Source organism: Rana temporaria, chromosome 6, assembly GCF_905171775.1.
Source record: "Rana temporaria chromosome 6, aRanTem1.1, whole genome shotgun sequence".
Lineage (NCBI taxonomy): Eukaryota > Metazoa > Chordata > Amphibia > Anura > Ranidae > Rana > Rana temporaria.
Window position 1 is genome coordinate 180,443,902 of NC_053494.1, and position 26,537 is coordinate 180,470,438.

Below are 26,537 nucleotides of genomic sequence, written 5' to 3' on the forward strand. Positions count from 1 at the left end.
ATGTGAAGCTTTTATTACAAAAACATTGCATCACAAAGGGCCAAGTACAATGTTTAAAGCCATGCAGGACCCCCTTCATCAGGCATGTGAACGGAGTCCTGTGCGGCTCCGAATTGTTGCACTTGGTCCTTTGTGATGTTTCTGTAATAAAAGATGGCATTTGATGATCCATGTTGTGCTGGCGAGTATGTGCATTTTGATGCCATTTTAATTACTAGCTAATGAAGTGGTTTTATCTGCACTATAAAATGTGCTCCGTTTCTACATTTATCACTTTAGTTGGAGTAGGATGTTCGTTTTAGGACATACTCCACTGTCCAGTATGCTTGAGGAAAGCACTAAATGAATACCATTTAGGAGGCAGCGTTGAGAACTGAGAAGCAAATGAATGATTTAGCTCTCCAGTGTTCACCCATAACAGTTGAACTTACTCTTTGGTCTTCTATTTGTTATGTGTTCACCCAAACCCTATTTCTGACTTCAGTTATGTAAACCGGTCTTTTACATCTATTCATTGGCTTGCGAATGTCGGCATGTAGTTTCTCAAGTCACTGCTCAATGTTGTAATTGCTGCATAGCCTTATACAGGACTGCTGTATTTTGAACAAATATATTTAACGCCAGATTTATTTCCTCTTTAAAGTGGAGGTCCGCCAAAATGTATTTTTTTTTTTTTTTAAAGCAGCTACAAATACTGCACCTGCTGACTTTTAAAATAAGGACACTTGCCTGTCCAGGGTGCCGGTGATGTCAGCACCCAAGGCCGACCCGTTCCTCTGTCCTCAGATGCTGCCACCGCCATCTTCGGTAAGGGAATCAGGAAATGAAGCCTTGCGGCTTCACTTCCTGGTTCCCTACTGTGCATGTGCGAGTCGCGCTGCGCAATCTGAATGGTCCCCTCTGTCTTCTGGGACCTGTGTGTCTCCCAGAAGACAACGGGGGAGTGGCATAGATTCCCGAAGATTCTGTGGCTATCTATGCCTGGAAGTGGGGGCAAATACCTGTATTATACAGGTATCTGCACCCCCTCCCCCCTGAAAGGTGCTAAAAGTAACACCGGAGTGCGGGAGGAATCCGGACAGCGGAAGTTGCACTTTTGTGTGGACCTCCAGCTTTAAACCAAAATATGATGTGATTTGGTACTGTTGATACATGCCCCAGTCATGTCAAGTTTTATAGGACTGGTGTGCCCCCATTCCTCCATGTGTTTTAGCTTAGAGAATCTAAATCAAGGTGCTTGGCCTCCATAATACAATGGAGATCCCCCTGTTCCCCAACGTCTAAGCTATGTTGTCACTCGGCAGACAACGTGGGAGGTGGCTATAGACTTGCCATTTTTCAGGGTGTCCCTGTCTACTTACTGCTCTACACTTACAAAGAAGGGAAGTGATTATGTTTTATTGATTCTATAACAGTGGAAACTTTGCATTTTGTACACTGGCTTTGCACTATATTTAACATTTTTGTAACTGATCATTTTCTTGCACTGCGTTTTTATGCTACTGAAATATTTTTTATTAAATCAGTTTCCAACCCAAAACCACCAATCCACTTGTTCTTTTCTAATCTTGCAGCATTACGTTTTTGTTTGTGTCCATTATACAAGTTTAATTTGTTACATGTGAACATGGTGCTCCTAATAACATTGTCGTTTTATGGATCGGTCAACAAAAGCATATCACCTCTTAGTCCTCATGCACACAGGGAGTTTTTAAAGCTGCTTTTACCAGCATCAGACTCGTTTAGGAGCTGTAAGGGGCATAGGCCTTTTTTTAAGATGCAAAAACAGCGCATTCTGAAGACCAGCATTACTGCTGTGAAAAAGTCTGATGCTGCCATTTACAGCTTTTATTTGACATGTCAAAATTAATGGTTTCCTATGAGATCCGTCTTAACTGATCCAGCTTTCAGCCCATTGATTTGAATAGAACAGCAGAGCTTTTTTTCTCAGAAAATAGGTGCAGGAACTTGACTACGACCCTGTTCAGATTTCACAAACAGTAGGAGGGTCTTAAAAGGGCATTAAATACCAGGATTGCATTACATACAGAGTACAGAGTTCAGGGGGGTTACACACAGAGTGCAGAGCTGTCACTTATAAACACAGAAACCAGACTTCTGTGTTTACAAGTGATTGTGGTGAGCAGGCACCAAAGGGTCTGAGCCAGAGGTGGTGGAACTGAGTTCCCCCTGAAAAAAAGCCCTGAATAGAAGTAACATCCAAGTTGGATCATCATGGTCCGACTTGTGCTCTGAGGATTTTGAAGGGAAACCCAATGCCAAAATTTAGAAAAAAGGCATGGGGGCTCCCCCAAGATCCATAGCGGGCCCTTTGAGTCTGGTATGGATCTTGAAAGGGAACCCCACACCAAAAAAATAAACAAACGGTGTGGAGTCCTCCCCAAGATCCATTACCAGACCCTTATATGAGCATGCAGCCCGCCAGGTCACAAAAGTGGGGGGGGTGAGCGAACCCCTCCCCCCTGGACCACACCAGGCAATGTGCTCTCAACATGGGGGTGGGTGCTTTGGGGCATGGGGGCTTTGTGCCTCCCACCCCAAAACACCTTGTCCCCTTGTTTATGGGGACAAGGGCCTCTTCCAGATTAACCCTGGGCAGTGGTTCTGGGGGTCTGTGGGCGAGGGGGCTTATCGAAATCTGGAAGCCCCCTTTAACAAGATTCCCCCCCAGATCCTGGCCCCTCCCCCCTATGTGAATGAGTATGGGGTACATTTTACCCCTACCCATTCACCCCAAAAAAGGCTGTGTAGTGTAAATATAAACAAGACGATTTTAACAAGTCCTTTTATTAAAAATCTTTATCTGGTCTTTTCCCTTTGGTAGTGTTTCTCCGATGCTGTTGTCTTCTCTGCTGCCGACTTGGTCCCCTTCCGACGCTGTCTCCCATCATTGTGCCAGCTCTGTTCTCTGCCGGTTCTTAAATAGCCATTGGCGTGGCCACTCGGTGACGCCACCGTGAGACGTGGCCCCTTGTGACGTTATGCGACGTCAAAAGGGGCAGGGTCTCATGGTGACATCACTGCATGTCCACACCCCATGGCTATATAAGAACGGAGCTGGCAGAGTGACGGGAGATGGCATCGGAGGAGGACCGGGTCAGCGGTGGAGAAAAGACCGGAGGAAGATTTTTAATATAGGACTTGTCAAAACAGTCTTTTTTTTATTTATTTGCACTACACTACCTTTTTATGGGGTGATTGGTTAGAGGTATTCACATAGGGGGGCCGGGATCTGGGGACCCCCTTGTTAAAGAGGGCTTCCAGATTCCGATAAGCCCCCTGCCTGCAGAACCCCACAACCACCGCCTAGGTTTGTCAGGAAGAGGCCCTTGTCCCCATCAACATGGAGACCAGGTGTTTTGGGGTGGGGGGGGGGGCACAGAGCCCTCCCCTACTCCAAAGCATGCACCCCCCTGATGTTGAGGGCGTGTGGCCTGGTATGGTCCAGGAGGTGGGGCCGCTCGCTCGTCCTCAGTTTTCCTGACCTGCCAGGCTGCAGGATTGACTTATTTTGGGGAAAAAAAAGAATGAATATGTGTGACTGATCACAGTACTGCTGGTAAGATTTGAGTAAACCCAGAGAGATGCCACCTAAATCTGTCACCCGGGCAGTGACTATGACCTCTGTGTTGTCTCTTTAAACCAAATATGTTTACAAGGGCTCAGGCAGTAGAATGTGAAACTCCCCTTCTTCCCGTTCAATAACAGAAACTTTTCAGTACGAGTCCTTTTTTTTTTTTTTTTACATTATTGTGCAAGTGATAGCAGACCTCCGGAAGCCCTGGGAAAACTGTGGTTCTTATATGTGAGCTACCAAAATCTCACATTACTCTAGGCTACATACAGATATCAGGACAATGCAAAGTATTGACAACACAACCAGAATACTCCAAGAGAAGTGCAGAGGACTGTACAAGGTACTTCTAACGTTTCTCTGCTCTGTGGTCTGCAGCGCTGCTGGTCAGTCTCTTCCTGAAGGGGACGGTAAGTGAAGCTTGTGGATGTCAATAATGTTCTCACTGTGCAATAGTATTCTTAAAGTGTATGTCCAGGCCAAACTTTTTTTTATATCGTTTTAAATAAAATCGGAGAGAGTTGGAACCACTGCTGGTTTTATTTTTAATAATAAGGCTTTATGAGAGAGATTACCCCTTTTTACCTTTTGTTTATTGTCAAGGTGACAACAGTTTCACCAGACAGGAAGTGAGGAAAATCTCTAACAGTAACAAGCACATTTTTTGGGGTTGGGAAAGACTAGAACCCATGTAGGTTTTATGCTGTCTGCATCCCTGTTGTAGATTTACTCTTCATGTCTGGTAAAACAATTGTTACCCGGGTGAGAAGTGAGGGGAAATTGCTCTTAAGATGGCCCCAGTCAATTTTTATTTTATAAACGATCTAAATGCTGTAACAACCTAACAAAACGGACCTTAGTTTACAGACTAACTTTACTAGAATACATTAAAGCGGGAGTTCACCCGAAAAACTATTTTTAACATTAGATCGAGGCTCATTTTGTCAAGGGGAATCAGGTAGTTTTTTTTTAAATCAAAGCAGTACTTACCGTTTTAGAGAGAGATCTTCTCCGCCGCTTCCGGGTATGGTCTTCGGGACTGGGCGTTCCTATTTGATAGGCTTTCGACGGTCGCATACATCGCGTCACGTGTAGCCGAAAGAGGCTGAACGTCGGTGCAGCTCTATACGGCGCCTGCGCACCGACGTTCGGCTACTTTCTGAAAATCATGACGCGATGTATGCGACCGTCGGAAGCCTGTCAATCAAATAGGGGAAAGCCCAGTCCCGCAGCCCATACCCGGAAGTGGCGGAGAAGATCGCTCTCTAAAACGTTAAGTACTGCTTCGATTTAAAAAAAAAACACCCGATTCCCCTTGACAAAATGAGCATCAATCTAACGTTAAAAATTAAGATTTTGGGTGAACCTCCACTTTAAGCTTGTGTATTACAGGGGTATTTATATTTAAAAAGTGAAATTGTGGCCGGAGCTCCACTTTAAGATACCAGTAAAAACCCAACAAGGGTTTTAAATTCTTCACTGTATCCAGATATTAAAAAAAAAAAACCTTCGCCTGAACATATATAAGAATTAAACGGTTTCTTATTTATTGTAAAATGATGTGTGTGACTGGTGGCAGCTATAATTTGCACTTCATATCTGTGCATTGCTTCATTCCAAAGTTGCACCTACTGTTACTATTCCTTCTTGTATCATATTGGGTGCCCACATAGTGTGTTAATTGCTGGGCAGGGAGCTGTCAAAACCTGCTGGGACGTTAAAGCACCTTGCACACTGAACCATTTATTTGCAGTGCGTCTGGGAGAGACACTTGCAGCATCTAGCAACACTGAAAGGGGTGTTCAGTCATTTTTAATGTTTATTAAAAGTCAGCCGCTACAAAAAGTGTAGCTGCTGGCTTTTAATAAACACACTCACCTGCTCCACGTTCCAGCGACGCGCCGGCCGGGGGTCCGCTCCTCCCCCCCCTCCCTTCTCTGGCCGGCGTCTTCATCCTAAGTGTGGGAACCTGGCCGTGACAGCTTTCGTCTTCACGGCCGCGCACCCACTGCGCATGGATGTGCCATCCGATTGGACAGGCCTGGGACCTGTCACGTGTCCCAGGCGATCGCCTACAGGGAGGGGCTGCCAAAAGGCGATATGACGTATCGCCTTAGCAGCCCCTCGGCGGAAGGAGGAAGTGGGACAGGAAGTCCCACTCCTCCTGAAGCCCCCACTCCCCCCCCCCCCCCCAAAAAAAAATTACATGCCAAGGGGGCGAGGAGTGGATTAAGCGGAAGTTCCAAGTTTGGGTGGAACTCCGCTTGAAGGAAGCCTGTCAACGTTTATGGTAGGATGGGATTGGATAGGGCTGAAGGCTGTTGAACCAATGTTTAAGGCCCTATCTGTTCAGTAATGAGGTTCTAGAACACGTCTACTGCTTTTTGGAAACGTGGCTACCGAACGCATTAAATTGGGTACAGCATTCAGCCTCAGCTTTCCATAAACTTGGACAGGCTACTTGCACTGGGGCTGGACAATAATGCGCCTGTTCCTCCGGGCACAATAAAATGCCAGGAGGGTCACATAGCAGCTCAAAGGCTCAGTTTGTATGGAGCCTAACAATTGCTGAAAATGCCCAATGGTTTTTGTAATGCAACCCCGTTGTAGAGTGCAGCAAAAGTAGACCTGCTATTTAACCACTTCCTGACCGCCGTACATCGGCAGAATGGCACGGGCAGGCAAATGGGCGTACCTGTACGACCCTTTGAATTTGCCACCAAGCAGGCACATGCTGCGGGAGTGTGCCTGCGATTCCTGGGAACTCGATGTTTGCCGGTGGCCCACGATTGCGGTGTGGAGAGGCAGAATAGGGAGATGCCTATGTAAACAAGGCATTTCCCTGTTCTGCGTAGTGACAAGACAGAGATCCACTGCTCCCTGTGATTGGGAGCAGTGATCGCGGTCATGTCACTGGTAGCCCATCCCCTAGGACAAGGTTATGCAATTGGCAGACCTCCAGCTTTTACAAAACTACAGGTACCATCATGCCTCTGCCTCTGGGTGTCATGCATGTGGCTGTCAGAGTCTTGCTATGCCTCATGGGGCTTGTAGTTCTGCAACAGCTGGAGGTCCACTAATTGCATATTCCTGCCCTATAATATCACTCCCTAGGACACAACCCCTTCCCTGCCAGTGTCCTTTATACGGTAATCAGTGGCTATTTATCGCACTGATCGCTGTATAAGTGACAATGGTCCCAAAATTGTGTCAAGTGTCTGATGTGTTCACCATGATGTGGCAGTCCCAATAAAAATCACAGATCGCCGCCATTACTAGTAAAAAAAAAAGAAAATTATTAATAAAAATGCCATAAATATATCCCCTATCTTGTAGAAGCAATAACTGTTGCGCAAACCAATCAATATACGCTTATTGCTATTTATTTTTTTATTAAAAATATGCAGAATACGTACCACCTAAACTGAGGAAATTATATATATATATATATATATATATAATTTTGTTTTTTTGGGGGGGGGGATATTTATTTTAGCAAAAAGTAAAATTGTTTATAGCGCAAAAAAGTATCAAATACCACCCAAAGAAGGCTCTATTTGTGGGAATTTGTTTGGGTACAATGTCGCACGACCACGCAATTGTCTGCTAAAACGATGCAGTGCTGTATCGCAAAAGATGCTCTGGCCAGAAAGGGGGTAAATTCTTCTGGGGCTGAAGTGGTTTAAAAAAAATGTGAACAGATCACACTTGTAAAGAGCCCTAATCTACAAGCTTCAGCACTTCCTGGTTGTGTTGGGTTAGTCCACCTCGTCCTACCACACACCGTTGGCACGCACAACCAGTCAATGATAAAACTTGACATTTCATGTGCACCAGGTTTTTGAGGGAGTTCCGTAGAGCCCTTGTGGTGTTTTAAAGCTCTTTTTAAATGGCTGCTCTTAATGCACAAGACGGTTTCGGGACGTGAGGGTAAATTTCATACAGCAACACAAACAGCATATTTTTTTTTGGAAATGGAGGAAGCCTGAATGTAAAATATTGGTTTTCTTTTTTATATGGATCTGTGTCAGATTTATGGAACATTTTTGAACAGGCCCCTGACTTTGTTTCGTTTCATTGTTTACTAAAGCTGAGTCTTTCACAAGATTGAAAGTGACCAAAGTTGACGTGAACTTGCTGCTTCTAGCCCATTACACAATTTGTTTCCCAACATGTAAGAGCTGATTTATAAAAACTGACTGAAAGGGATATTCTCTGTGTTGTCCATAGCAACCCATTATATTTCAGCTGTTATTTTTACAGGAAAATGTTGGAAAACAACAGTTGGAATCTAGTGCTCAACCCAAGCCCCATCTCATTACTCCCTTTTGCCTCCAAACTCCTTGAACGTTTAGTCTACAACCGGCTGAGCGACCAACTCATTGAGAATACCCTTCTTGATCCCCTTCAGTCTGGATTTTGCCCACAGCACTCCACAGAACCTGTCCTCCTAAAATGACTTGCTAACATCCAAAATCAATAGTCATTATTCTGTACTCTTGGACCTTTCAGCTTCCTTTGATACAGTTGAACACCCCCTCCTTAAAAAACTCTATTTGCTTGGTTTCCATGGCTGCGCTCTCTGTTGGTTCAAATCTTACCTATCTCAACGCACCTTCAATGTCACAACTCCACTTCCTCCTCCAGCTCCTCTTACCGTTGGGGTCTCCCAAGGTTCTGTCCTTGGACCTCTACTATTCTCAATCTACACGTCCTTCCTGGGTCAGCTGACCCTACCATGGCTTACGCTACCATTTGTATGCCGATTACGCCCAAATCTATCTCTCTGTCCCTCAGCTCACCCCATCAGTCTCCACACTGGATGTCACACCACTTCCTCAAACGTAATCTATCTAAAACTGAGCTCCTAATATTTCCTCCACACGTGGCCCTTCCCCTGTCAAGATCAATGGCGCATCTATCAGGCCGTCCCCACATGCCAGGGTGCTAGGGGTAACCCTGGACTCTGAACTGTCCTTTCAGGCCCACATCCAATCCCTGGCCAAATCATGCCGCCTGGATGGCCCGTACACACGATCCGAATATCGTACGACTTTTTTCGCTTAATAGTCGCAAGTAAAATGAAATAGGTTATTAAAGTCACAAATTCTCGTACGACCGATAAAAATAATCGGAAGTGATGTCATGTGTTGTAATGTATTTGTCTTGTATTTTCGGACGACAACTGTACTGACTAAACGAAAACCGTACGATCTGACATCGTACGAGGAAAATTTTCGTGCATGTCCGATCGAATAATATCGGATGAACTGTCGTGATCGGCTCTCGAAAGTAGTGTACACACAATCCGAAAATCGTACGTTCCTTCATCGGACGATCATTTTCGTCCGATATTCGGATCGTGTGTACGGGCCATTAGCCTCTGCAACATTTCTAGAATTACGCCTCTTTTTAACGACTGACACCACCAAGCTTCTAATTCACTCCCTGGTTATCTCTCGCCTGGACTACTGCAACTCCCATCTCATTGGATTACCTTTACATATACTATCCCCCTTTAGTCCATAATGAATGCCGCTGCAAGACTCATCCACCTTACCAAACATTCAGTCTCCTCCACCCCTCTCTACCAATCCCTCCACTGGCTTCCACTCAACCAATGGATAAAATTCAAAGTGCTAACAATAATTTACAAAGCCATCCATAACTCTGCCCCCAGCTACATCACTAACCTAATCTCAAAATACCAACCAAGCCGCTTTCTTTGGTCCTCCCATGACCTCCTGCTCTCTAGCTCCCTTGTCACCTCCTCCCATGCTCGCCTCCAGGATTTCTCCAGAGCTTCTTCCATCCTTTGGAACTCCCTACCCCAATCTGTCTGATTGTCCCCTAATCTATTCATATTTAAACGCTCCCTGAAACCCCTTCTTTTTAAATAAGCCTATCCTGCTTCTAACTAATACACTATTTTACTTTCCTTATCAGCTCATTCCCCACAGCTATTACCTTTTGTATCAATTGACCCTCCCTCCTAGATTGTAAGCTCTAATGAGCAGGGCTCTGATTCCTCTTGTACCAAATTGTAATGTAACTGTAATGTCTGCCTTCATATAAATCCTGTATAATAATAATAATAATAATAGTTTGGTAGAATTCCTTCATATGACTTCCTAGACACCTTTCCAATCAAAGTGGCAGATATTTACCTTCCCTCCAATGATCTGACATCTGTGAGGTCCTTTGTCCATGCTGTCATCTTCTCCCTGGCTTCTTCCAGGTCCTGGCCTTCAGTCATCTTGATTGGCTGGTGTGGGATGACGTAACTCCTGAACAAACACTGGTAGTGTGCTGGAAACTAAGCTGCAGATTTCGAACCGGGAAAAGCTAGCGCACTCCTGCACAATATTTGGACTTCATGCCAGAGCTCCTTGCTACCAGCTACTATAGCATGGCCAAAGCATGTACTGCCCACTTCCTCCAATGCATGAGAGGAAATTAGCCTAGGCAGCGCGTTTCAGGGGCGGATCCGAAAATGGGAATCTGCACTCGAAACACATCATCTAGGATAATATCCTCTTATGCATTGATGGAAGTAGGCAGTACACATTTCTGGTCACGTTGTAGTAGCTGGTAGTGTGGAGCTCTGACATTGAGCCCAATTCGGGCATGGGACTGCACCACATTTCCCCAGCCTGACAGCTATGTCGCCCTTGGCGTCAGTATCTCCCTTCACCATACACAGCACTCTGCTCCCCATGAAACATGTGAGTGCAATGGAATTGATCTTTGCTTGTAATAATAAAGTGTTTTATTGCATCTTCTGTTCACTTTTGTTTTTCAAGTTACATTGTACAGAGAACTGTGAGCAGACAAGTAGGTTTATTTTATTGCAGACGAGACATTGCATGTCTGGTCTGCTATAGATCGCCTTCCTGCTTATGAGTTTTAAATTTAGTTTCACCTTGATATAAATCTTGAGTGCACAGTTTGCCTGTACAAAATAGTATAGTAAATATTGTACACCTTAAAGAACTGTCCTTGAAAGCTTAGTCAACAGTAAACTTATAAAACAAGACCCAAGGTGATGAAAGTAATGATAATGCCACACCACTAGGCCTAAGAGTATAAGTAAAAGACCTTTAAATTATAAATGTAGCGCCCCCTTTACTTTCAGAAAGGGCACTACGCTAAAGTTAGTGGGAGAATGAGAGAGATAAGTTGTTCTCATTCTTGATTTGACAAATTTGGCTGTCGCCAAATCTGGATTGTTCTGTAGGTCAGTCTGCGTTGCAGGGATGCAGTTTCATCCCTGGGCGACAGGTGGCGCAAGAGAGGTCCAGGCGGAGCCGCTTCTTCCCAGCAGCCAATTGATAACCTCCATTAGTGACGAAACGCGTCTGGGAGGCTGCGTCAGTGACGTCACCACGCCAAGGAGGAGGGCTCCTCAAGCCGGCCGGCTTTTACTTATTCGTTTGCTACACGCTGTTTTTATCTATATTTGTGTAAGTACACTATTGTTTTAAATAAATCTTTATACCCTGCGGTATTACGCTATTGCGTCCCTCTCTATCTCCCGATATATGTATTGTGGACCACTTGACTGCTGCCGTTTTGCTGATGGGTTGTAATTTCGGGTGAACCGCAATCCTTTTCCACTAAACACCTGAGCCTGGGATCCTGCCGCTGATTACGAAGTGTCTTAACCAAGTGTCCAGGGGATTGAAAGGCCGTGGCTGGGCTATAGCCAACTGTGTTAAAGGCTTGCCATCTGGTAAGCTGCTTATGCTTATGGTGGAGGGATTGCACAGATCGCATGCATGTCACCTGGTGGTTTGAAGTTTTGACCAGTCATTGTCTCAACATACAAATCAACTCTGAAGGCTCTACTTGAAATATTTGATTGATGCTACACAGGATTTAACCATTCCTCCATCTGTTGAATATTATAGACTTTTTAATTTTGGGTGCGGCTTTTTCTGTATTGTTTATTAGCCAATTGGAGGAGTTTTCCCTCGCGGGGCATGCTGGGGAGGGGTATTTCTGTGGCGGAAGCTGTTGTTCTGGGTTCTTCGCGGGTTCCTGGTTGCAGGTGCGGCACCCACCTTTAGGGTGTGCGCACATCGCGGGCCCCACCACTATGGCCTACCTGGCTTGGGGTCGCGTGCTATGCGGAGTTCCAGACTCTGGGCCCTCCTGGCCTGGGGCAACTGATGCTACTAAGGTGCCCCAGTGACTTACTGGGTCCCCAATTCTACTGAGGAGATCCCAGGCTGTATGCTGTTTGGTGGGGGATCGGCTTGAGGAGAACCCGGAGGCAGGTTATCCAAAAGGGCTTGAACGAACCATCGGGGATCTGGTGACCGGAACATTGACAGGTACACTTGCACTGTCAACCGGTGACCCTGACGCAATTTACTGGGAGGATTCGCTCTGCTGTTCAACTTAAATCTTGCACTAGGCCTGTGGCAGAGGTCTCAACATTCAATTAGAGCCAAGTCTGTGCCAGAGACTTGTTCCTCCCAGCAACCTTAGGTGGCACTCCGACTGCCAGGCCTGTGGCAGGGGTCTGTCCGGAGGCACTTCACCCACTCTGGCTGGAGTGGCGACGCATTGATACAACTACAGAATAGCAGGATTGCTTTTCTCTATCCAAAGCCTGATACTGCAAAGTTCCTTTATTTCATCAGTCTTTTCTGTCTAACTCAAGTTGATGTTGGTCGTGTTGGACCAGAAAAATAAAACATTCAGAAAACTTAATTTACCGATTGGACATTCAATTACTGCTCTACTCACTACCTTCACCCCTAGACATCACATAGAGGTAACTTAATACGCCGATCCCAAAACAATCAGCGGCTCCTGAGGGGGTAGCGCTACATAAAGATGGAACAAAATGGGCAGTGCGTTTTGTGGATTAAGAGATGTTCCCCTTCATCAGAGTTTAAGGTTCTGTACATATGTTTGAAAGTCTGAATTTGAGGCTCTCTAAGATAAAGTAAATGTTTTCTCTGTATTCATACTGTCTGTGCAGTACAATGTACTTTTGGGGTTAAGAGAAGACCCCCTTAATGAAGTCTTGGGATACTGCAATATACATAAAAAGCTGGACTCCCGGCTCTCCAAGAAGAGGAAGTAAATGTTTGCTTGGTATTCATGAGAAGAAGATCCTGCCTGTGCCTTAAAGTGGTTGTGAACCCTTAAAAAAAATGCATAGCATACTAGCTCATTATGTATTACTTGCCTTAGATCGAAGCCCCCCCCGCAGACGTCCTCGACTCCCCTCTGGCCGCGGACATCTTTCCCAGAACTTACTTTCGGGTATCACGGCTCCGGCGCTGTGATTGGCCAGAGCCGCGAAGACGTCGGTCCCGCACATGCGCACAGGTGCCGCTGGCAACAACACATCATCGACGTGCCGTTGCTTCCGTGCGCATGTGCCGATCACTTAAGCACATGCAGACACAGGGGGATATCTCCTAAACCATGCAGGTTTAGGAGATATCCAGGGTAGCTACGAGTAACTTAATATAGGCTTACCTGTAGCATAAAGTTACAAAAATGGGTTTACAACCACTTTAAGACACGTACAAACACAAATGTCAGGAGACATCGGCTGGTTCAATAAAAACCGGCCAACCATCGACCCGTGTGTATGTCAGTCTGTCATAAAACTTGCACTTGACTCCTGATCAGCGCTCTCCGCCAATGGTAGAGAGCGCTGATTTTAGCGTTTGTTCTGGCGGGGGGCGGGGGGGGCGTCTCCCTGTCAGAACACAACAGCTCAGTGGGGGAGATCCGACCGGAGCTGTCAGGTTATTTTTTTCTAACCCGTTGGGTTGAACGAAAGGAAACTTGTGGTGTGTACCCGGCTTTACACAAATAAAAAGGGACTTCTCTTATCCCCAAAATGTGTTTGCTGTTTGTCTCCTGATCTTCTTATTTAATAATTCATAATTAAAGGACTTTTACTTTTGACTCTAAGGACCAGTGGTGTTGTCACACGAGAGTTTTCAAAGCAGTATTAAACCCATAAGCAAACCTTTATTATAATGCAGCTTTAACAAATCATAGATGTGATGGCTGCATTTGTTTTTCTTTTTCAGGCTTTCTTTCTTGTGTTTTCATCTGGTGATCTGGCCAGTACAATGATCAGCTTTATGTATTTATGTAAAACCTTTATCCCAAAAGGAGAAAAAAACTGTAAGGGCTCTTTCACATGGGCGGTCCGTTCAGCTCCGCCTGCCATTTTTTTTGGCGGACCTGACCGGGCGCCCCGTGCTCCTCTATGGAGCCATGGATGTCAACGGTGACATGCCCGCTGACATCCGACCCGCTCCGATCCGCCAAAGTGTGATGGGTTCATCCGACCCCCCTGTAGGGGACAGCGGAGAAAAGACAGGGCGGTCCCTGCACAGTGTGCGGGGACCACCCTATCATCTGCCGGCTCAGCGGTGATCAACGGAGCGATCCCCGCTGAGCAAGCGGAGGTTCACGGGGCGGATCATTACTGATCCGCCCCGTGTGAAAGGGGCCTAACTGCTTACAAAGTGGGTGCTGGAGTTTGGCTTCAACTTGCTAGTGTATTTAAATCTGCTAGTACATCTAACACCCCCCCTCCCCGCCCCCCGAGACTGACAATGCTACAGTCCAAAGGTACCAAACCCTTACTAAGAGTCAATTTGCTGCCTAGCAGCTTTGGCCAAAGTTTTATTTCTCCAGAAGCCCAAGACTTTACAGTTGTTTATTTTGCTTCCAAAGGTGCCCCTGTGCTCCTTCATCCAGAGTGTGGGCACTCACAGGTAATGAGTGGAGGACAGAGGAGCCTCTTGAAGAAGACACAGGTCTGTGAGAGCCAGAAATCGTGCTTGTTTGTAGAGGAGACACTCACTTTTTTACCCTGAAAATAGAGGGTAAACTGTGCCTGCGTGTTATACGCAGGGGGCAGTGGAAAGCTTTTTTTCCTGAAACGTCCCTCTTAAAGTTAGGGTGCGTGTTATACGCCTGTGCGTGTTATACGCCGATAAATACGGGTACTTATTTTCCACCATAATTTGCAAATAAATTCTTTCCAAATCAGACAATGTGACAGCCCCAGGTGACGTTCAAGGGAACGAAACGCGTTGGGAGACTACACTGACCCCACTGCCGGACTTACTTAAGCGCTTGTTTTTTACCTTCTTAAATGTGAGGGTAATTTTTTTTTTATTAAATATCGTTACTTACTAAATACGGAATCACGCTATTTGCACCTTTATTTCTCTTTCTCCTATCTGCATTATTTGAAAATTCTGTGGATATGTTCACATCAATACCTGGGAGCATTCACTAGCATCATCCAACTGGTATTGTGTAATTGCTACATTACGTATGAAAACATTCAAGGAGACCAACTCATTTTCATCATTGGAGCCTACCCTGGAATCCTGGCATTACTTAAAGCGTGTATGACCCACTAGGTATATGCCCATTTGGGTCCAATCCCTCTGGTAAGCCTCACAAGTATCACAATTGGTGGCGGATCTTCTATCAATCACTTTATATTGCATCAATCACCAGCACTTGTTATTTTGCAGTCTATCATGGACTCTTATTTTCACTTTATATGAACAAATCCATTTCTTTTGTATTAGGCTTAGTATGCCCACCCCCCTCCCACAAAAACCACCACACGTACACGCACTCGAAATTGGGTTAACATGCACGCACTTTGACCACGCGGTCTCTAAAAAAGAGAGGCGAAGGACTAACGGGGCTGGTTGAGCGGGCTAGATCCTCTCACTCCCTTATAGGGAGTCCCTCTGCCCCGTTGGGCTTCAAAGCGGAGCAGGTAGGGCGGGCTGTGTGGGAGGACCCCCTCACACACCCGCCATTGCCACCCGGGGCATGGAGAAAGGTGGCAGATTGCCTCTGGGGGAGGCCTGCCTACTCCCAACTCCTGCAGTCTGGCTCCTCTCTCGAGTACACGCACAAAAAAAATACACTTAAAATACACTAAAAATACAAAAAAAAAAAAAAAAGTGGGAGAACTTGCACAATTGGTGGGGACTAAATACTTTAATACTTTTTTGCCCCACTGTATTTCTTTACATCCATCAACTGATGTCAGACTTTGAGGGAAGGTTGTAATATTCCTGGTAGCCGGGGGGGGGGGGGGGGGGGAGAAAACTTTGATTGATGTGTCCTAAGGTTGTCCTCTCTTCTGCCATTACACAGGGTGTCCCGTTCCGATGTGGTTCCAGTTCAACAGCAGCTGTTATACGTTTATTTATGTTACACAGAAAAAGTCGCTTAATCTGGATCTTGCCCGTGAGCTTTGCAAAGGTATTTCAAATGAATGTATGTTGGGAAGAGTGGAATAAATGTTATTTATTAGCATTGTGATATAAAAAAACAGAAAATATATGATTTGATATGATCTCAGACCCCTCATCCCTCCTGGTCTTACCAGTGCAAGGATTGAAATGTTGCATGACTTTCAGACAACATTTTTATTTTATTTTTTTTATATGTAAGATCTGCTGAATTAAAATTAAGCCAATCCTTGCTGTCAAAGCCTCTCAAATCAAGAGGCATGTAAGATTTTGATCCGAGGCAAAGCTTAGACAGCGGCATTATATCACCTCTAGGATCTTCAGCTGTGTCTTGGGTGGACACATGACACTAGACCTCCTAGGTGGTTCTACCACAGGTGATGTAGACTTGGTCAGATTCTTGGCTTCCAGAGACAGATCTTGTAACAAAATATGTGGAAGATAATGGGATATCCAAACTTTTACTGATGTCAGGCTGCTTCATAGTTGCATAGCAAGTGAGGTTTAAAAAGACACTAGTCCACCTAGTTTAACCACTTCAGCCCCGGACCAGAGCACTTTTTGCGATTTGGCACTGCGTCGCTTTAACTGACAATTGCGCGGTCGTGCGACGTGGCTCCCAAACAAAATTTGGCGTCCTTTTTTCCCCACAAATAGAGCTTTCTTTTGGTGGTATTTGATCACCTCTGCGATTTTAATTTTTTGCGCTATAAACAAAAATAGAGCGTCAATTTAGAAAAAAATGAATATTTTTTTACTTTTTACCATAATAAATATCCCCCAAAATATATAAAAAAAATATTTTTCTTTATCGTACATCACGGGACACAGAGCGGCATTCATTACTATATGGGTTATATGGAGTACCTTCAGGTGTAGACACTGGCAATCTCAAACAGGAAGTGCCCCTCCCTATATAACCCCCTCCCATAGGAGGAGTACCTCAGTTTTTACGCCAGTGTCTTAGGTGTTAGTCATGGTTTAGCTTGCCTCCGCATCCTTGGGATTAGGTGAGCTAACCGGTTCTGTCCAAAAAAGCCTCAGCGCTAAAGTGGTCAGTAACCGGACCCCAAACCCTTGGGGTATAGCCCATAATGCTTTTCTTTTTAGAGAGCTGGACCCTGGGCCCAGAACTTAGAAATCCTTTGGGTGCCTAATGTTTTCTGTTGCCAGGGTGCTATATGGGCCCAGGACAGTGGATCCTTCATAGGAACCCAGGACCTGAAGGTCTAGACATCCCCACGGAGATGGGGGAAGATTGGGCCTCTTGCTTGGCAAAGTCCTGCGGCATGGAGCAGGTAAGTGAGGGGAAAACTTGCGGAACTTGGTTCTTAGCAGGTTTTTTCTGGGGGGTCACAGGGGACATGCCTAAAGTTATGCACTGCATCTGGCAAACTAGTCACATATCATAAAGATAGGATGGCTCTATATGTATTATTCCCCATAAGATGTGACCTCCCTTGTAGTGTTGGAAAAGCATTGAGTGGGGCCTGTGTATAAAGTGTATGTGTGTGTCAGAGAGCTGTGCTTACCTGCAAGCCTCCAGGCGATGCTCCATTCAGTCTTCCTCCTCAGAGCCTGCAAAGCAGGCAAAACGCTGACCTCCTCGTGTGTTCCAGGCTGCAGGCTGCAGTTTGCTGGAGCAGAGAGGTCCCTTCCTCCCAACCCCCCCCCCCCCTGTCGGCGGGCGCGCGCGCGGCGCGCGTTCACGTATTATAGGCGCAATTGGCGCCGTTTAGCTGGGGGGGAAGGGCGGGTCAGTGGCTTAAGGAAGGGGCGGCCCTTCCTTATGTGTTCCAGACAGCTCATTCATTCATTACTTTGGAACTGGGGAGGAAAGACCAGAGCGAGCACGGGGCGCCAAGGACACACAGTGGCCAGAAAGAATATTACAGTCTTCAGAAGACTGTTTTCAAGCCTAATGGCCCGTACACACGATCCGAATATCGTACGATGGATCGTACGACTTTTTTCGCTTAATAGTCGCAAGTAAAATGAAATAGGTTATTAAAGTCACGAAAATTCTCGTACGACCGAAAAAAATTATCGGAAGTGATGTCATGTGTTGTAATGTATTTGTATTGTATTGTCGGACGACAACTGTACTGACTAAACGAAAATCGTACGATCTTACATCGTACGAGGAAAATTTTCGTGCATGTCCGATCGAAAAATATCGGATGAACGGTCGTGATCGGCTCTCGAAAGTAGTGTACACACGATCCGAAAATCGTACGATTCTTCATCGGACGATCGTTTTCGTCCGATATTCGGATCGTGTGTACGGGCCATTAGAATAGGCTGTTTCTTTTCCATCTCATAGTTTTTCTTGCAATACTACTCAGGGGGACAGAATGTTTTTTCTTTCCTAGATTTGAAAAAAAAAAAAAAAAAAAAAGAAAGAAAGATTTTTTTTTGAAAAAAAAAAAAAAAGAAAGTGTCATCTAGGGGAGAGGAAGCATTTTTTTCCCCCAAACAGGTGTTTGGGCATTTAACTATTTATAGTCCCAGGTACCAATAAGCTAGCAGGTGTACCTCGGTATTGTACCATGGCATCCGGGTCAGAGGGTACAAGAGGTGGGGATTCCCCCAGAGAGTCTGAGGTCTCGGACAAAGCTATGCCGCTGCTTTCCCCACAGGGAGCCTTGGGGCCATCGGGATCTGGGGCTGGAGCTGACGCGGGTCAGTCCAACCCTAAGATGGTCACGGAGGAGGTATTACTCACCTCTTTAAAAGAGATGCAGAAAAGCATGGGTAAAATGATAGCCGCAGCTATGCGGGGCAGTAAGCGGAATAGATCTCCGTCGCCCGAGCGCGGACCCTCAGAAGAGGAGGTCCTTTCCTCAGGGGAATTGGACGACCTCTTGGGCAAGGACCAAGTAGGTTCAGGGATCGAAGATCCGGATACAGAGGAGTCTGGGGCAGTCTCCCTGAGGGAGAGCTGGTGGATTCAAGGATTGTCGGACTTGGTCCATAGGGCATTCAACTTGCCAGTACCAGATCTCCAGGTATCGACGGTTTCAGCTTTGGGCTCACTGAGGGCGCCTCAAAGCAATGCTGTGTTTCCGATCCATCCTCTATTAGAGGGAGTTTTGTTCCAAGATTGGAACAAGCCAGATAAGATCTTCTTACCACCTAAAAGATTCTCTGTCCTATATCCTATGGAAGATAAATTTTCCAAAAAATGGGCTACTCCTGCAGTGGACGCAGCCATCTCATGTGTTAACAAATCGTTAACATGCCCTGTAGAAAACATACAGGTGTTCAAGGATCCAGTTGATAAGCGCTTGGAAGCACTACTTAAGAACTCCTTCACTACTGCAGGGGCAGTAGTACAGCCAGCTGTGGCTGCGATTGGGGTCGCTCAAGCATTATCGGATCAATTTAAGCAGATGCTTAAACTTATTCCTGCCCAGCAGGCAGAAGAATTTTCGGATGTCCCTAAGGCCATATGTTTTACGGTAGACGCAATCAAGGATTCTATCCAGCAAGCGTCACGTTTATCGTTATCCCTTATCCATATGAGAAGACTCTTATGGTTAAAAAGCTGGGAGGCTGAGCCCCCATGCAAGAAGCTCCTGGTAGGGTTCCCCTTCCATGGAGGACGACTCTTCGGAGAAGACCTAGATAAATACATTCAGACCATTTCAAACGGCAAGAGCACTCTCTTGCCAACTAGGAAGAAGGTTCAGGGGCCTGCGTTTAAACGACAGTATTCCCCTGGGCAGGGGCCCTCTAATGCCAAGCAGTATCGACGGCCTCCTGCAAAAGCAAACTTCGGCTTCAACAGCAAATCACAAGGACAGGCTGTTAGAGGCAAAAGGCAGTGGTTTCGCAAACCAGCAAAACCAGCCCCCAAGCCAACCTTATGAAGGGGCGCCCCCACCCACGAAGGTGGGGGGAAGGCTGCGACTCTTTTCAGAGATTTGGGAAGCCAGCATTCCCGACGAGTGGGTACGGTCTTCCGTGGCCACAGGCTACAAATTAGATTTCCTAAGGTTTCCTCCTCCTCATTTCCAGGAGTCGAGGATTCCAAACGATCCGGAAAAGGGAGCCGCATTAAGATCGGCATTAGATCATCTACTTTCCCAGGAAGTAATAGTAGAGGTACCAGTCCTGGAACAGGGGCTGGGTTTCTACTCCAACCTATTCATCATCCCAAAGTCCAATGGAGATGTCAGGCCAATTTTGGACCTAAAGATGGTAAATGCATATCTAAAGATCCGCTCATTTCGGATGGAATCCGTGCGGTCAGCAGCTGCCACACTCCAAAAGGACGACTTCATGGCGTCCATAGACATAAAGGATGCCTACCTTCATGTTCCAATTTATCAGCCACATCAAAGATATCTACGCTTCATGGTGGCTTCGCGTCACTTCCAATTCGTGGCGCTTCCCTTCGGGTTGGCTACGCCCCCCCGGGTGTTCACGAAGGTCCTAGCTCCGATCCTAGCCAAGCTAAGGATCCAAGGGGTCACGATCCTAGCATACCTGGACGACCTCCTAGTCATAGACCACTCGTCTCCCGGCTTGGAGCGAGCAGTGGCCCTCACGGTCCAATACCTCGAGAGGTTCGGCTGGGTCCTAAATCGAGAAAAGTCAGCTCTCCAGCCCACAAGGCAGTTGGAATATCTCGGCATGAGATTAGACACAGAACAACAAAGAGTGTTCCTACCTCTGAGGAAGGTAAAAGCCATCAAGGAATTAATCCTACTGGTTCTAAGCAAGAAAGAACCGACTATTCGCCTATGTATGAGGTTACTAGGCAAGATGGTGGCCACATTCGAGGCGGTACCATACGCCCAGAGCCACACTCGCATCCTACAGGCAGCCATCCTGTCAGCATGGAGCAGGAGGCCACAGGCCTTGGATATCCCGTTGCCGCTCTCATCAAGAGTCCGACAAAGTCTGTGTTGGTGGTTAGACCCTCAGAATCTACTGAAGGGGAAGTCGTTCAGCCCAGTGGCTTGGAAGATAGTGACCACAGACGCCAGCCTGACGGGCTGGGGAGCAATTTTGGATGGTTGCACTCGCCAAGGTACTTGGGCAAAGCCAGAGAAGCAGTTGCCCATCAACATCTTGGAGCTCAGAGCTGCTCGACTAGCCCTCAGGGCTTGGACGTCAAAATTGCAGGGGTTCCCGGTGAGAATTCAATCAGACAATGCCACGGCCGTGGCATACATAAATCACCAAGGGGGAACCAGGAGTCAAGCCGCTCAGAGAGAGGTGAGCTTGATTCTCCTATGGGCAGAGGCTCATGTGCCCTGCATATCGGCAATATTCATTCCAGGAGTGGACAACTTTCAGGCGGACTTCTTAAGCCGCCAGACTCTATGGCCGGGGGAATGGTCTCTGCATCCACAAGTCTTTCAAGCACTCTGCCAAAGATGGGGAGTGCCGGACGTGGATATCATGGCATCGAGACTCAACAAGAAGCTAGACAAATTCATGTCCCGCTCAAGGGATCCGATGGCCTGCGGAACCGATGCGTTGGTTTGCCCTTGGCATCAGTTCAAACTTCTTTATGCGTTTCCCCCGCTCCAGTTACTACCCCGCCTGCTGCGCAGGATCCGGGTGGAGCACATACCAGTCATCCTGGTAGCTCCAGCATGGCCCAGAAGGGCATGGTACTCACTAATCTTAAGGATGGTAGTGGGAGACCCTTGGACTCTTCCTCTACGGCCAGACCTGCTATCGCAAGGTCCGATCCTCCACCCTGCCTTACGGCATCTAAATTTGACGGCCTGGAAGCTGAATCCCTGATTCTCAGGGGTAGAGGTCTGTCTCAGAAAGTAATCTCTACCCTAATCAGAGCCAGGAAACCGGTCTCTAGGGTGATTTATTACAGGGTCTGGAAGGCCTATGTAGGCTGGTGTGAGTCCAAGCGATGGCTTTCTCGCAAATTTACCATCGATAGAGTATTAAGTTTTCTCCAGCTAGGAGTGGATAAAGGATTGGCATTAAGCACAATCAAAGGACAGATTTCTGCTCTGTCAGTGTGGTTTCAGCGGCCGCTGGCCACCCACTCGCTGGTTAAGACCTTCCTTCAAGGGGTCTTACGTATTAGACCTCCAGTTAAATCCCTGCTTTGTCCGTGGGATTTAAATCTTGTTCTGTCAAGTTTACAGAAACAACCGTTTGAGCCGTTGGCTGAAATTCCTTTGGTTCTACTGACAAGGAAGTTAGTATTTTTGGTTGCCATAGTTTCCGCAAGAAGAGTTTCGGAGCTAGCGGCCTTATCCTGTAAGGAACCATATCTTGTTTTTCATAAGGACAGGGTCGTTCTCCGCCCTCATCCTTCCTTCCTACCGAAGGTCATATCCAGTTTTCATTTGAACCAGGATTTGGTATTACCATCCTTCTTCCTAACCCTACTTCCAGAAAGGAAGGGTTGCTGCATACCTTGGATATTGTCAGGGCCATGAAGGCCTATCTTAAAGCTACAAAGAAGATCCGGAAAACAGATGTGCTGTTCATTCTACCGGATGGGCCCAAGAAGGGGCAGGCAGCTGCAAAGTCCACCATTTCTAGGTGGATTAAGCAATTAATCACTCAGGCCTACGGCTTGAAAGGGTTGCCTCCTCCAGTATCATTAAAGGCTCATTCTACTAGAGCCATGGGCGCCTCCTGGGCAGCACACCACCAGATCTCTATGGCTCAAGTTTGCAAGGCGGCAACCTGGTCTTCTGTCCACACGTTTACAAAATTCTACAAGTTGGACGTAAGAAGGAATACTGATACTGCCTTCGGGCAGGCAGTGCTGCAGGCTGCAGTTTGAGACCCTCGGATTCCGGGGGCTACTCTTTTTTGAGTTAAATTTAAAATTTAAAATTATTTTTCTCAACTAAGTTGGATTTATTATGATTTGAGTATATCTCTAAATTAAATCCTTTTGTCTTGGAGATGTTCTCCCTCCCCTCATTGTAAGCATTGCTTTGGGACATCCCATATAGTAATGAATGCCGCTCTGTGTCCCGTGATGTACGATAAAGAAAAAGAGATTTTTAATACAGCTTACCTGTAAAATCTTTTTCTTGGAGTACATCACGGGACACAGAGCTCCCACCCCTCTTTTTTGAGGACCATTTTGGGAGGCATACTGCTTGCTACAAAACTGAGGTACTCCTCCTATGGGAGGGGGTTATATAGGGAGGGGCACTTCCTGTTTGAGATTGCCAGTGTCTACACCTGAAGGTACTCCATATAACCCATATAGTAATGAATGCCGCTCTGTGTCCCGTGATGTACTCCAAGAAAAAGATTTTACAGGTAAGCTGTATTAAAAATCTCTTTTTTCCTCAGTTTAGGCCGATACGTATTCTTCTACCTATTTTTCTAAAAAAAAAATCACAATAAGCGTTTATTGATTGGTTTGCGCAAAAGTTATAGCGTTTACAAAATAGGGGATAGTTTTATGAGATTTTTATTAATATTTTTTTTTTTTACTACTAAATTGTGGCGATCAGCGATTTTTTTTCGGTACTGCGACATTATGGCGGACACTTTTGACACATTTTTGGGACCATTGGCATTTTTATAGCAATCGGCGCTATAAAAATGCATTGATTACTATAAAAATGCGAAAGAAGCAAAGAAAGAAAGGCGCACCAGCCTATTGTGTTACCGTTGACAGATTTATTAAAATAAAATAAAAGTAGAAAACTACTCACAAGAGAACTGACATGGTAGGCTTATCAGCAACGTTTTGATAGATACCCCTCGAACCACACTCCAGAATAGGGGGGATATAGAGGTGTGTCACTGCCGGCTTACGCGTTTCGAGGCGACAAGGACCTCTTCATCAGAGCCCAGCAGTCCATGTGGAATATTGAATAACTTTGGACAATCCACCCGTGCGCAGGAGCTTGTTTTCGTTTTACTATAAAAATGCCACTGGCAGTGAAGGGGTTAACACTAGGGGGCGGGGAAGGGGTTAAGTATGTTCCCTGGGTGTGTTCTAACTGTAGGGGGGGAAACTGACTGATCACTAGGGGAAATGACTGATCGCTGTTCATACATTGTATGAACAGACCGTCAGGCATTTCTCCCCTGACAGGACCGGGAGCTGTGTGTTTACACATACAGCTCCCGGTCCTCGCTCTGTAACGAGCGATCGCGGGGGCCTGGCGACAATCGTGCCCGCCGGACACTTGCCCGAGATGGGGGCAAGCGGGGGGTGCCCGTGCGCGATCCCCTATTGGCTACTCGGCGAGATGACGTATAGCTACGTGATCTCGCCCAGCAGAGCCGACCTGCCGCCGTATAACTGCGGCGGCTGGTCGGCAAGCAGTTAAACAAAAAGATATTGAAAACCACAATATACACAATACCAACAGTTGATCCTGAGGAAGGCAAAAAAAAAAAACAATAAAGCATGATCCAATTCGTTCCAGTGGGGGAAAAAATCGAGCAGGCTTCTTGACCGGGCTTTTCGGCTCATTCATCGGATGATTGATAGCAGCGCAGCCATTGGTTCCCAGAGGAGAAAAAAAGCAGCGCCCTCTAAGCGTAGTATTCACATTATTTAATGTTAAAAACAAGTATTCATATCAAGGTGTCACTCACAATGTATTAAATAACAAAAGGCTTATCTGTAGTAGCAATCATTCGTTTCGAATATCCTGGGTGAAGCTGCTCCGCTGGCCCTGGAATGGTGGGATGGACGCCCTGATCAGTACAGCACTACTGTTGCCAGCAGGAGCGGGACAGTGAGGGTCTGATGCTGGCAAGGGAGAAGGGCGTCTAGGTGTTTAACAACACCATCCACCTCTATAGCGGGGTGGTGAACATCCGATGCTGAGGAGGAAGGGGGACAGGCGCTCGATGGAGCGCAGCGGTATGACGTCACTTCCGGGTGTCTGGTCACGGGGAGGTGCGTGCATTCAAGGCATGCGTGCCTCTTCGTCAGGCTCAATCAAATCAATGAAGCTGTGCGCCGGGGGGCGGGGTCGAGTGATACAGTTGGCGGCTATATGACGGGAGCGCACCCCCTTGGGAGAGAGCTTCCCACGAAGGGGGTTAGCTGATGCAGAGAGGAGACCAGACAGTTGCCGAGGGACCCCAGAAGAGGAGGATCGGGCCCCTCTTCAGAGTGGAACATAGAAAAAAAAACAGAGGTTTTAACCAATAAAACAAAAAAATAAAAATTTGAGCTTTTCATTTTTAAATATACTCTATGCTTAAATCTGTACATTTAATGTTGGTCTTGGTTTAATGGCTGCTTTGTTAAATATATTTTTTAGACATTGGTTCTGATATTATAAGCGTTCAAAGCCGGGAGGAAAATGAGTTCTTACTGAAGATGTTCCGGACTAAATGGAAGGGACCCAAGGAGATTTTGCTGGGCATGTTTTATGATGCTGATGGTACGTAAATATTGTTTCTTGCCTACTCACAGCCTCCGACTCCGGGTCCTCAGTGCCCTATCCTGTGATGGTAATAAAACACACTCTGTGCCATTCAAATATACAGTAACACAGGAAATAGAGAAAACTTTACTGCTGGGGGGGCGCAGTGACAAGGCGGTCTTTAAAAGGCAAGACGTGAACAAAGGATTTAGAAAAAATATATATTTTAATTACAAAAAATAGAAAAAGATACATAAAAACCATCTAAAGTATACATTCAATTGCAAAATATCCTCTCGTCTACGCGTTTCGCCTTTTGGCTTTCTCAGGACGAGGTAGGAGAATTTTCGCAGTAGGATATACAGTATTTCATTTATCAGAGTGGTCGTCAGCTAACCGATGCACCAAGAACGCTAAAGATCGCAGGTGGACCATCAATAATTTATACGTCGCTTATACAAGCTTGTATAGCCAGGCATTAAGAAATTCCTCTTAATGGCAGCAAAGTCACGTCTAATCCATAGATGGACAGGGGACCTAGCAGATAGCCGGAGCATAAACAAAAACTGGGACACAGGAACGGAGGGGCAAAGCCACAATGGGAGTTACATCCAAGTCGGGCAGCCACAGTAAACCGTCCAATAAGACAGAACCATAGGGTTAGGACCTCATATATAGAGAAGTATCTCACGTCCCGGGGGATAGCCTGTGCTTTTTTTGATACAGTAACACAGGAGTCTCCTTGCCCTGCATCCGCAGAGTTTTGGGTTGTTTGGGGCCTGTGTCTTTCAGCTTGTCTGTGCCTCGTGGTGTCCCTTTCCGCAGCCTGGACCATCATTTATCTTGGTGTGGGTCATGCCCCTGGCGCAGAGAGCCGGTGGCGATTCCATGGTGGGTAACCCGGTAAATTGACTGTAGACAGGCTGGGGAAGGATCAGTGAAAGATCACCTCCGGGAGCTGTGGGAGAAGCTGCCTCTCACAATGCCCATCCTGGCCACACCCTCTAAATACACAGTAACACAGGAACAGCACAGGCTCCCGCTGCTGGAAAATGGAGCTCGGGAGTGGCTTCCCGCCAAGGCCATGGGATTCAATGGATGGAAAGAGGTGTGTCCATGACAGGCGGGAGTGCACAAGCGCAACTAGAGATGTGCACAATGGAAATATTTGTTTTGTTTCATTTCAGATTTGTTGGTTAAATGAATCATTTTAATTTTGTTACGTCACATTCGTTATGTTAGAAGGGTTCGTTTTCAGAATTTGTTTCCTATATTTCGATTTGTGTCGTCTGTTCGTTATTTTCAAATTGTTTTTAAAATTAA

At 46.2% G+C, this 26,537-nt stretch overlaps 1 protein-coding gene across 1 annotated transcript in view; it reads left to right on the forward strand.

The window, feature by feature from the left end:
- Window positions 1-3,745: 3,745 nt before the first annotated feature.
- Window positions 3,746-26,537, forward strand: part of CD302 (CD302 molecule) — a 31,040-nt gene continuing 8,248 nt past the window's right edge. Inside the window, exons 1-3 of the mRNA XM_040357893.1 lie at window positions 3,746-4,005; window positions 15,770-15,877; window positions 25,110-25,232. Coding sequence (XP_040213827.1) covers window positions 3,879-4,005; window positions 15,770-15,877; window positions 25,110-25,232 — 358 coding nt within the window. The 5' untranslated portion in view covers window positions 3,746-3,878. The remainder of the gene's footprint in view (window positions 4,006-15,769; window positions 15,878-25,109; window positions 25,233-26,537) is intronic.